The sequence below is a fragment of the Dromaius novaehollandiae genome, chromosome 2 (genome assembly GCF_036370855.1).
Source record: "Dromaius novaehollandiae isolate bDroNov1 chromosome 2, bDroNov1.hap1, whole genome shotgun sequence".
Classification (NCBI taxonomy): Eukaryota; Metazoa; Chordata; class Aves; order Casuariiformes; family Dromaiidae; genus Dromaius; species Dromaius novaehollandiae.
Genome location: NC_088099.1, coordinates 136335282 through 136346922, shown reverse-complemented (window position 1 = coordinate 136346922; position 11641 = coordinate 136335282). Strand labels below are relative to the sequence as shown.

The 11641-nt window shown below is 44.4% G+C and overlaps 1 protein-coding gene across 1 annotated transcript; it reads left to right on the top strand.

The window, feature by feature from the left end:
* The first annotated feature begins 2546 nt into the window (after positions 1-2546).
* Positions 2547-4074, top strand: NPBWR1 (neuropeptides B and W receptor 1). The gene has a single exon (XM_026097443.2). The coding sequence runs from the start codon at positions 2686-2688 to the stop codon at positions 3703-3705; it is 1020 nt and encodes a 339-aa protein (XP_025953228.2). The 5' UTR covers positions 2547-2685; the 3' UTR covers positions 3706-4074.
* The last annotated feature ends 7567 nt before the right edge of the window (positions 4075-11641 follow it).

The window sequence follows — 11641 nt, the reverse complement described above, 5'->3', positions numbered from 1 at the left end:
TCAGATACGCCATGTCCTTTTCTGCAAAGCTGCTTCCTAATCAGTCAGTGCTCAACTTGTGCTATTTCATGGGGTTATTCCACCCCAGGTGCAGGACTTTTTAAATCTTTTTTGAACTTAGTGTCATTTCTGTCAGCCCATTTCTTAATAGCAACCCTAGCCTCCAGCATACTAATCGCTCTCCATAGTGTAGTATCATCCATGAACTCTTGGACAGTGAGTTTCATCCCATCGTTCAGGTCACTAATGAAGACTTTAAAAAGCATCAGCCCCAGTCTTGACCCTTGAAAAACATTGCTAATAACCAGCAACCAATTAAAATTTGAATTGTTGACTGCTACTTTTTGAGCTCACCTACTCAATGTGGCTATGTGAAATTGTACTGAAGGCTTTGCTACAGTCCATGTAAACAATCTCTGCTGTTTGCTCCTCATCCACAGAGACGGTCATCTGACCACAGATGGCAATGGGTGAATCCATGCTGCTTGTTCCAAATCACTTTCTTGTCCTTCATCTGCTGGACAATGGCTTCCAGGAGGATTTCTTCCATAATCTTTCCAGTGACTGAAGTGAGGCTGATCAGTCTTTAGGTCCCTGGATCATCCTTGCGCTGCTTGCTGATGGGAATGGTATGCCTTTTCCAGGCATCAGGGACCTCCTGGGACCTTCCCAGTTACCATGATTAGTGTGTCTCAGATTTTATTTTTCATCAGTTTCTATAATTATATAACATGTGTACAGTCATGTCAATTAATTTTCTTGTTCTAATATATGCCTACTGACACATTCGTTAATATTTGTAGGCCACATTTGGGCATTCTATTATATTACTGCAATAAGCACCCACTACGGCTGAGATCCTCCAGTCATATCTCTTCAGACAAACATTTCTGCCTGTCTAGAACACCAGAAAGATATAGACAATTTTTCCTGTACCAATGCTATTATGATGTTGCTCAGTATTTGTGTTCTGTTTTGGTTGAACTATTCCATGTTTGGCCTTAAGGCAGAGCTGAAATATTATCAAATGTTTTGGTAGACTTCAACAGGAATTCTTATTTCAGTAGAAATTCTGAGAAAACCAAAGACCATAGAAAAGGATCATAAGTCTCTGAGTCAGGAATCCTAGCTCAAATGCTAGCTTCTAATAAACTTCATATGCAAGCTGATATTTTTATTGCTTGCTTTGTTAAAGCATACAGAAAAAGTATCAAAACACCCTGGTAAGCCTACAGCACAGTCCTCGTGCCATTCTAAGGGGAGTACACGGGTGTGCGAACACCTTTTCTTCTCAAATGTTTCCATAAAGCAAGCCAAGAATCATAAAGTGTACCTCCATACTATTGTGAAGTCATTTGTGAATTGTGGATACCACTTTGGTATTAGGTCTGAGTTAGGCAGAACTACATTTACTAATGACTATACTATTAACAATACTAATAAACTGTATTAAAGAGTTTTGCCAAACTATTTGGTAAAAGGATGTGTCTATTACATTGCTATATCTTAATCTATGTGGTCAGTACTGCTGCTAACGCTACAAAAGAGAATTTTTCACTTCTGATTTAAAGAGCTGCAAAATTTCATCAGTTCTACTTACAAGCTGGTAGAATTCAGTCTCATTTTAGAAGTAAAATCACTAAAACTAAGGTCAGATAGCCCTTGGTCCATGTGCTTTTTGAAAAACAAGGTATCTGAAACTCAGAATTACTCTCTGAAAAAGATTGCCTCCCACAGGGTTATATTCGAGTCTATCATTGTCACAGCAGGAGAAGGGAAGGCAGCGTGAGGACAGGGGCATCACGCGCTTTGAACTCCTGCTGGTTATTTTTTCCAGCTTCGGTTCGAGAGCGCACCCCGTGGAAACGCCGCTTCGTGCCGGTGCGGGCAGCGTCGCCTGACGGTCCGGCGCTCCCGCAGCCCGCGGGACGAGCGCACCCGGGGCCGGGGCCGAGGCCAGGGCCGGAGCCGGAGCCGAGGCCAGGGCCGGAGCCGGAGCCGGGGCCGGAGCCGGAGCCGGGGCCACCGCCACGGCCACGGCGCAGCACCGCGGCAAAACACCGCGCTGCCGCAGCGAGACGGGGCTGCAACTCCAGCGCGAAACTCTCCGCAGCGCTCCGCCGCGACGGGGGCTGCGCCCGGAGCCACCCTCTGTGGGGCCACTGCTGTCTGCGTGGCCGTCGAGATGGGCATGCATTTAACTCCCAGGCGTATTTAGGACTCAGGGAAAGAAGCGGCACCGGCACCGCCTGCCTCCACGGGACTCGCCGCGCCGCTCCGCTCCGCTCCGCTCCGCGGCTGCCGCCGGCGCTGCGAAAGGTCAGTCCGCCCCTCCGCGCCGCCCCGAGGGCTCCGCCGGGCAGCCCCGCGGGGGGAGCAGCTCCCGGCCCCCCAGCGGCCCCGCTGTCGCTGCCGCCCCCGGCCCCGGCCCCCGCCGCGTCCGAGGCTGCAGGCGGGAGGCGGCCGGCGGGCGCAGCGGGGCCGGCGAGGGCGAGCGGGACCCGCCGGCGGCTGGTGCCGGGGACGGCTGCCCCGCTCCCGGCCCGGCCCTTCCCGGCGGCGGGCAGGCGCGGGGGCGCTGGGGAGGAGGCTGCGGTGGCCGTGACCCGACACGTCTGAGGACACAGGCTGGAGAAGAGCTGTGTTCCCCCTCCAGCCCCCATTGCTGAGCCATCCCTGCCATCTATGAGCCTGGCACCAACCTCCAGTGCCATGGAGAACCTCTCCCTCCCCGAGCCCAGTTCCTCGTGTGTGGCTGGACCTGGGGGCTGCGCAGCGAGAGGGGACGGGGGGCTGAATACATCCACTCCCCCGCTGATCCCCAGCTTCTACATCACGGTGCCTGTCATCTACTCCTTCATCTGTGCCGTGGGGTTGACAGGCAACACTGCCGTTATCTATGTAATCCTCAAAGCCCCAAAGATGAAGACAGTCACCAACATCTTCATCCTCAACCTGGCCATAGCTGATGAGCTCTTCACCTTGGTGCTACCCATCAATATTGCCGACTACTTGCTCCTACAGTGGCCCTTTGGTGAGTCCATGTGCAAGCTCATCATCTCCATAGACCAGTACAACACCTTCTCCAGCATCTACTTCCTCACTGTCATGAGCATCGACCGCTATTTGGTTGTGGTGGCCACTACCAAGTCCAAGAAGATGTCATACCGCACCTACCGAGCCGCCAAGATAGTCAGCCTCTGCGTCTGGTCCTTCGTCACTGTCATCATCCTGCCCTTCACCATCTTTGCTAAGATACACAAGGAGCAGGGGCGCTCCCAGTGTGTCTTCGTGTTCCCTCACCCTGAGAGCGTGTGGTGGAAAGGCAGTCGGATCTACACCCTAATTTTAGGCTTTGCCATCCCCGTGTCCACCATCTGCATCCTTTACACCACCATGCTGTACAGGTTGAGACACATGCACCTCCATAGCAATGCAAAAGCCCTGGACAAAGCCAAAAAAAAAGTGACGCTGATGGTGGTTGTCATCCTGGCTGTGTGTCTGTTCTGCTGGACACCCTATCACCTTAGTACAGTGGTGGCCCTCACCACAGACATCCCGCAAACTCCACTGGTCATTGGGATTTCCTACTTCATCACTAGCTTGAGTTACGCCAACAGCTGCATCAACCCTTTCCTATATGCCTTTCTGGATGACAGTTTCCGGAAGAACTTTCTCAAACTGATAGATTGCAGAACCTCATAGAGCCCATCATCCGCCCCCTCCTGTGTGACTGCTCTCACTGTCATCTCTTACCAGGTGACCCCAGCCCTGGGAGTGGTTTTGCTCCAGTCTCCTGTGACAGCCACAGAACTGTTGCACTTCAAGGACACAAACTGGGAACAGCCGGGGCCTTCTCAACTTTCCTGCACTCATTTCCTCAGCAATCCTCTCCATCCCTTTCCCTGATTTTTTTTTCCTTCACTCTGATCTGCTTTCTGCCTTAGGATTGTAGCATGCAGAGCTGCAGCAGGTCCCTTCCACATTTTAGAAGGTACTATTTATTGAACTCAAGCCACGTAACTGTCTATATTACTGGAGATTTGGAAAGCCAAATAAAGATATGTTACTGAGTGTCTTGCCTCAGTCTGCCCACTCTGTACCCACAGCACCTGCTCACCACAACTCTGGTAAACCCAGCAATATTGAAAAGGCACAGCTCTAAGGGATTAGGAATAAATCAATGCATTGAGCTCATTTCCTTTCACAGGGGACTGACCTGGGTAATCAAAATCCCTGTGAACAGGCAAGAAAGACCTCATCCTGTCTTTATGGAAGAAAGAATAAGCTCCCATTAGTGAATAAAATAAATAGAAGTGGGTTAGGAACCACTTGCTGTGGAAAGTAGCACAACAGTGTACTTTGTAGCATATAATTCTCAGGTTTTGTTCGCACCAGAAGTGGTGTTTACTTTTTTATTCATCACGTGCTTATAAAAATTCTTCTTCCTGCACACAAGTTCATATTTGATCCTAGAAAGTGGAATCAGAAGATATTTCTAATACAAGTTAGCCTCTGAGAGTTTGGAAGGGACTCGTTGAAACACAGGCAGAAGATTCTGACTTCTTCCCTAAAAATCATAAATAACATAAGCAGCAATTAGCTTACTTTTAAGAGTCTCTCACACATTTGTGCTCTGCTTGCTGATCAGTGTTATTAAGCTTTCTCCTAAGGAAGACAAAGGAAATAAAACAAGGGAGAGCTTCATTTGTATTTGGCAGGAGACAAGATTGAAAATTTCACTAGAACTCACATGTCCAAACAATATGAGAGGAAGCCTTTCCCTGTTCTCCCCTCTTTAGCCCTCTGTGGAAAACTGAAAAAACTTGTAAGACTGTGAAAATGCATGCAGTCACTTAATGTTTCTAACCTGACTGGTCTCCCCTGTTCTAGCTAATTGGCACTTCAGCAGCTGTGGTCATGTGCCATTAAGACTGCACTACGGACTATTAAAGTTGTTTCATCCATGAATTACAAGATTTTTACCTTCCAGTGTAAGTACCCAGCTGATCATCTTGCCTAAAACTAGAAAGATTTAGATATCCACAGAACCTGCTTATCAGTAAAGGTAACACTTACATGGAGGTTTGGCCTTTTACTTTTTTATGATTAATGACACAAACTCTTTTTGCTCTGACAAAGAAAGAACAGCTAATCTCCCAAGGCAGATATTTGTGAAAACACACTGAGCCAGATTCTCTGAAAGTGGAATATACAAGCTTGTTTGTATATACATCATACTCTCACCTTCTTATGAGCATGGTAACTAAGTGGAAGAAAGAAGAGAGAATTTCTGTAAAGGTGTGTGTTCTTGGAAAGTATAATAGCACTAATTCAGTTAAATTGAAAGCTGTGACACTAATATATGGGAGTATTCTGGGTGCATTTTTTCATATGCTGCATCTAGACCTAAACCCCTGAAATGCAGTAAGGCATATGATATTGGCAGACACTAAATTGGTGTAACATATATTTCTGATACGTATTTCTGCTTCCACTGAGTGCACCGAGGTAAGCAAAGACACTAAAACAGTGGCGTTTCCACTCACACAGGAAAGGAAGATGGGTTTCAGGAGGTGCACAAGGATTCATGTGGCACATGTGGTTTGCAAATGCCCCCTGAGAGTCCTTGTACCCAGTCCCTTCCTGCTCTTGCAGTCTGTATTTCTGCCTAGGCATGTGCAAAGTTTTCCACCAGCTGTTGCCAAAGAAACCCCGGATAAAAATTTGCATGTTTGCATACAGATTTCAGTGATTATACAAACCACAGTGCGTTATAATTCCATAAAACTGGGCTGATCATTTCTCCTTATGAGCCACTAATGTTCCCTGAGATAGTGCTAATTTCAACAGCCGTTCTAGCTGTAAAGGAAATGGAAGGATTCCTTTGGGGGACAATGACATTTTTAAGAGCCTAATTCTGCTTCATTAAAGTCTGTGCGAGGTATGCGATTGACTTCCATTAGGTACAGAAGCTGCCTTTGAAAAAGTAGGTCCGGAAGGTGTTGTGTACCCAGTTCTACATCATATACAAAAGTGTGCTGCAGGAACTGGCGTCCCTCTCTTCATCTTTCTGCCTGAAAATAAAAGGAGTTTATCTTTCCAACCAGCTGCCTGTGATTTCAACTAAGCTTGTTAAGTTTGTAAGTTGTAATGATGCTTCTCCTTGGTCAATCACTTGCTGTGCAGAAAGATCTGTGTGTCTTGGCATGCTTCTGTCAGATGCACTTTCTGCCATGCCGCTATGTATGTGCCAGGGACTGAAAAGAAAAAGAGTGGCAAAGACTGTCTTCTTTTAGACTACTGGTTTATATATGCATCAGCTTTTTTTTGTATCCTCACACCACTATCATGTCCACAACAACATTATTTGTAGGAAAGCAGCAGACAGTTTTAAAAGTAAACAGCATAATTCACAGAAGAGACATTTTCAAGACAGCTGTTCTGTCACTGGTTGCTGATCCTTCTCTGAAGCTTGAAGAATGCAAGTGAAATATGATTTTCTGCAAACACAGTCACCTTAAAGTGGCGTAGATTTGACCACTTGAAAATTTTGATCAAGCTGCTCTGCAGTCATATTTGTCTCATCCCCTGTCAGGGCTTCTTTTTACCCCAGAAATGTGATTGATACTTAGGTAGCTGTATCGTGCTCCTGTGACGCCTAGCCCGTACCTATACATCAAATCCATCCCTGAGATACCCAGCTAATATTAACAGAAGGTTATAAGGACAATCAGATTTCTATTTCATTTTTATCTAATTTTGAATACTAAAATTTTAACTGTTCCTAAACAATATAATCTGGTTCAAGAAAAAAAAAAGACATTTTGAAACTACATTAATTTAAAAAGATTTCTCTTCGGTAGGAAATAGGAAAGCATTTTTAAAGTATTCCTCTCCTCAGACTTAGTATCTTATCCCTTTGTCTTGCCCATACTCAATTCTTGTTGCCCATAGGGGGAAAAATGTGAAGTACCATCTATTACCAAATTTCACCTACTTCACAGTTTCTTATACTGCTTGTTCTTTTACATCACAAATATGAACATGCAAACATAATGTCACTTGAGGTAAACACAATCCATCCATAAGTTCCTTGTCCTTCTGAAGCCGCATCTTACCTTTTCTTCATGGTAGGATGAATATCTGAGAAGAATTCAGTGTTTCTCAAAACACCTGTAGTTTTCCCGTGGTTGCTAGTCACACAATAAACCGAGACTTGAGCAGTAGCCCAAGCCTGATGTGGCTACTCAGGCTCAAATTCACACACTGGGCAGGACTCCTCCTTGCAGGCTGTGATCTTAGAGCCCGTGACATATCTGTGAGGTGGGACTGGAGACCTATCTTCATCCTCTCGCAGGCATTGCACATCGACATCTACTTACAGGAGAAAGTTGAGACCGGACAGCCTGGGAAGATAGCTGAATGGGAAGTAAGCACTCTTTGATTTTGCAGGGCTTCAGTGTTAAACGAGCAATACATATTTCTTCCATTGCAGGCCCTTTTTGTTGGGGAAACAGCAGTATCCCGGTGGAGTCCAAATGCATCTGGGACCAAAAACAACATTTAGCAAGAGAGGGAGGAGTTAGATCTTCAGTACTGCTGGTCACCCAGGATGACCTGCTGCTCTCTAAGAGTCAAACTTGTACTCCCAGAGCAGCAACAGAAGATAGTATCTCAGCAAATTTGCTCCTCTATAAACCTTTCTATTGCTTTTCTAGAGAAGAGAGTTATGCTCCTGTTCAGCTCATGTTTAATCAGCAACAAATTAACTCCATCTCGTCTTCCCTGTATACAGCAAATCTCTGCCTTATCCTGCAGAGACTGAACTCCTGAGGAGCAGGTGGCTGGGTAGGAGAACTTTTTGTGGATTTCCGGGGAATCTGGGGGGACAGCAGGATGAAGCAAAGAGATAGGCATTTATTAGAGTACTCAGAAGATACACTTGTGTAATACTGCTTCCAGGTGGCTTGCTCTACTGAGAACAGGTACAAAGTCCTGGGACCCAAGAGGGACTGGGCGGCTCATGCAGCAGAAGCACAAGGGATGGCAAACACACAGCCATGGGTCCACCACGCACAGCTCAATGCACAGCCTTAAACTCCAAGCCCTCAGACTCCACTAACTGGCCTGGGCCTGATCCACAGACATTTCACTACAGAGCTGTTCCTATTATCTGGCATGTAGGGATAGTCGAAGCATTATCACTTGCACTGATAACAGGCAGCCCACACAGAAATCAAGAAAAAAGAATCTGATCAGTACAGGCTGTAAAGCTAATCAGGTACAACATCTAGATTTAGGGGGAAATATAACTCATTTTAAAATATGAAAGGTACAAAGTAGTCATAAAATTAAGATAGCAGCACAGAGAGCAAAGCATAATGAAGAAAGGAATAGATGTGCAATGCTATTAAGAAATAACTAATTGCAAGTCTGTGATCAGCATGTGAAAACATATGGCATCCCTTCATTCCTTTGCCTCTTTTGGACCCAGACTTGGCAGTGCAAGCCAGGAAAGGGAACCCTCAATGTACAGGGACCTTCATCCAGCCTCACAAATGTCAAGCAAGATGCAACAAGTCTCTTTGCATCCAGCAGGTTTAGTCAGCAGTAGAATCTTCGTTTTTATCTGTAACGTACATGCCTCAATGTTGTCTTGCAACTCAGGCTTGTTATTGTATACTCTGCCTGGAGCACATACTGTTGCAGTAAGTTGTCTTAAGCCAAGGCAGGAGAGGGCAGTATTTTCTCTTAGCTACAGGTGGGTATTCACCTTTCCCCAAGAAAACAATGTGACTAAATAGCAGGGCCTCCAGCTTTTCTTAGGCTGTCAACACCAAATCTCCTCAGTACCTTGGCTTCCGATGCATTGCACACTGCTTTTCATGAACATCTCCCTCCAGTCTAGCAAGCTATAGAGACCCAGAAGGTAACACAGTCTTCAACTGACAACCATCCCTTCAGCTAGAACCTGAGTGCATGGGTTTCCTCAGTGGCAGGAGCACATTCCTGGAACCCCAGTCACTGAAAATCAGATACTCATTTAGGCCCGTGAATTCTGTGTAAATTGTTTTAAAAATCACACTGCACACTTTCACCCTAAACAGCACAATTGCCTTGCAGTTTCTGCACTGTCCATCCCAAACCTGTAGCAGCCAGTGATAACCACCAGTTCCTGTGCTCTTCTGGGCTCCCTCAGCAGGCCGCTCTGACACCAGAGGACTTAGAGGCATTTTTCACTCAGCTCAGGCAAGTTTTTTTTTCCTCCAGGTGGGCATTTGCAGCACCTCTAGCCCTGAAATCTGGGGTAATGAAAGAGATCCACCATGCTGTGCTATTTCTCCTGTTCCAGATGCACTGGAACATGGGGTGGCCAAAGCAGCCCTCATTACATATACCTCCTCTGACATCTATACATCACTTGCCCAGTCAGTTTTTCACCTCTATCAGTTGCATTTCAGCAGCTTTGAAGTATCTTTATGATAATTTGCTCCACAAATTAACTTCAGGACAATTTGCTGTCCTGAAGTTAGGAGCAGCATCAGCAGGAAACAGGCAGAAGAGGGATATACAGAGTCAAAGGAAAATCATATGATGCCAGCCTAAAGTAACCCATGTTTGGGGTCAGAAATGGAAGACCCTTGGCTCTGTCTATGCTTCTACCTCAGACTAACTGTAGGCTGGTTACACAGATTCAACAGCAGTTGGAACGCATTAGAACTGGTCCTAGGCTGCATTTTTCTGGCTTAATTTCATCCAAAAGGACTTTAGCTAGCACATTCCTAGGCTGCTCTGCAGACTGGAGCAAAGAAGGGTAAGTGGGGATGATCAGAAGATTTGCTTCAAAAGCTCTTTCCTGATCCAAACTTGGATGCTAGCATAGACAAATCCATAGCACCACAAAATTTCACAATCCAGCTCCAAGAAATTTTCACTCTGAATGGTGCTAGGAAATCTAGGATTTGCCCCCATAAATCCTAGTTCTAATTAACTGGTAAAAGGCTAGATTCAAATGTTTAAGGCATATAGATATTATAAGAAATACAGACACATATACCCAAAAGCTGATAATTAGTATTTTGAACCATAAGTTTTATATTTATATAGAATAGAACTGTTCGTTTCTTGTTTTTGTATTTCACCTTTAATCCTTAAGGCTTGTTAGCCAATGAATATAAGCAGAGTCAATACCCTATGGGACATGAAAAGTCATTCAACTCTTTCCTGACTCACTTTTCAGGCTGCCTGTTATGGCATAACAAGTTGTAGTCTTAAAAGCACTCTCCACACATATGATCATGGCATGGGCAGGGGATCTCTGTCAGACACATCTGGCAAGGAAAATTCTACCCTCAAAAGGGATAATAAGGCAGATTAATAGCTTATTTTTAGATCAAATATTTTTAGAAACATTTTGTATGACACATTCTTTTAAAGGAAGAATGCATTGAGTTTTGTCTAGTTATTCACTGATTAAATACATGAATGAGAGCTTTTCAATGATTTGAGGTTTCCACAAGGAATCCAATTTAAATTCCAAATCATTTATAGTTTCTCTCAGTGAATTCAGAAATTCAGGAGTGTACAGAGCCTGGATATTCAGACAGAAGGATGCCTTTTCCAGAGAGCATTCTCTTGGGATGCCAGAAATTTCATGTGTATAAATAATTCAACAGAACAACATCCCGTCCCGTAGAAATAAAATATATTTAAACTAATTTCTTAGTAAGGCAGAATATAAAGCAGAAGTTTCCAGACTTGAAGCTAACACACCAAACAGTCTAATATCAATGTTGTTGTTTAACATATGTACCACTTGCATCCAGCTGGCACACTCTCTGTATGGTCACATGTGCAATATGGATAGGTTTTCCTTAAAAAAAGAAGCAGGTTGTGATGCTTCTGGTCACTCTGGTAGCAGCGGCTCATGTGAGCAGCCCAGTCATGCTAAGGAAATGATCCATCTGGGGATTAATAGTTCACCAGTATGAGTTAGGGTCTTGCAGACCAGCCTGTTCCAGTTAAGGTGGTCCACTTCCTCCTCAATTTTTCTGGCCTCTTTCTGTTTCAGAATAGCTCCATTGTGGCTAATAGGGTTTTATAATTGTATTATTTTCCCAGAAAGCATGATGACACCCAGAGATAGCTCTCTGGCATTTGTCACTTGAGTGAAGGAAAACCACCAACTTCTTTTTCTGCAATATAAAATGAAAAAAAAATCTACCTAAATGTTGCAGATTTTCTTTTTTTGTCCTTATCTCCTATATTCATTTTAGGTAATCTGAAGAAAAATCACAAACTACCAACTTGCTGCTAAAAATATGTAATTTGAGGCTCCACAAATAACCCATCTACTTACAAAACCTCTGTACCACCAGAGGGAGTTCAAAGACAGCTTATTCAGAGAATGCACTGAGTATGAAACGTGAATTACTGCTGTTATTCCTGACACACAGCACACATTTTCTGTGTAAGCTGCTTTTTCTTGAATCTTACCCAAAAGCAAAAAAAAAAAAAAAAAATTAAAAAAGATATTAAAATAGCTTTAAGAAAGGAAGAAAAAAATAGAGGGGAGAAAATGTAGAGTTTAGGGCAGAATTTTCTAATAATTTGATCCCAAATCTGCTCAGTGTTTTTA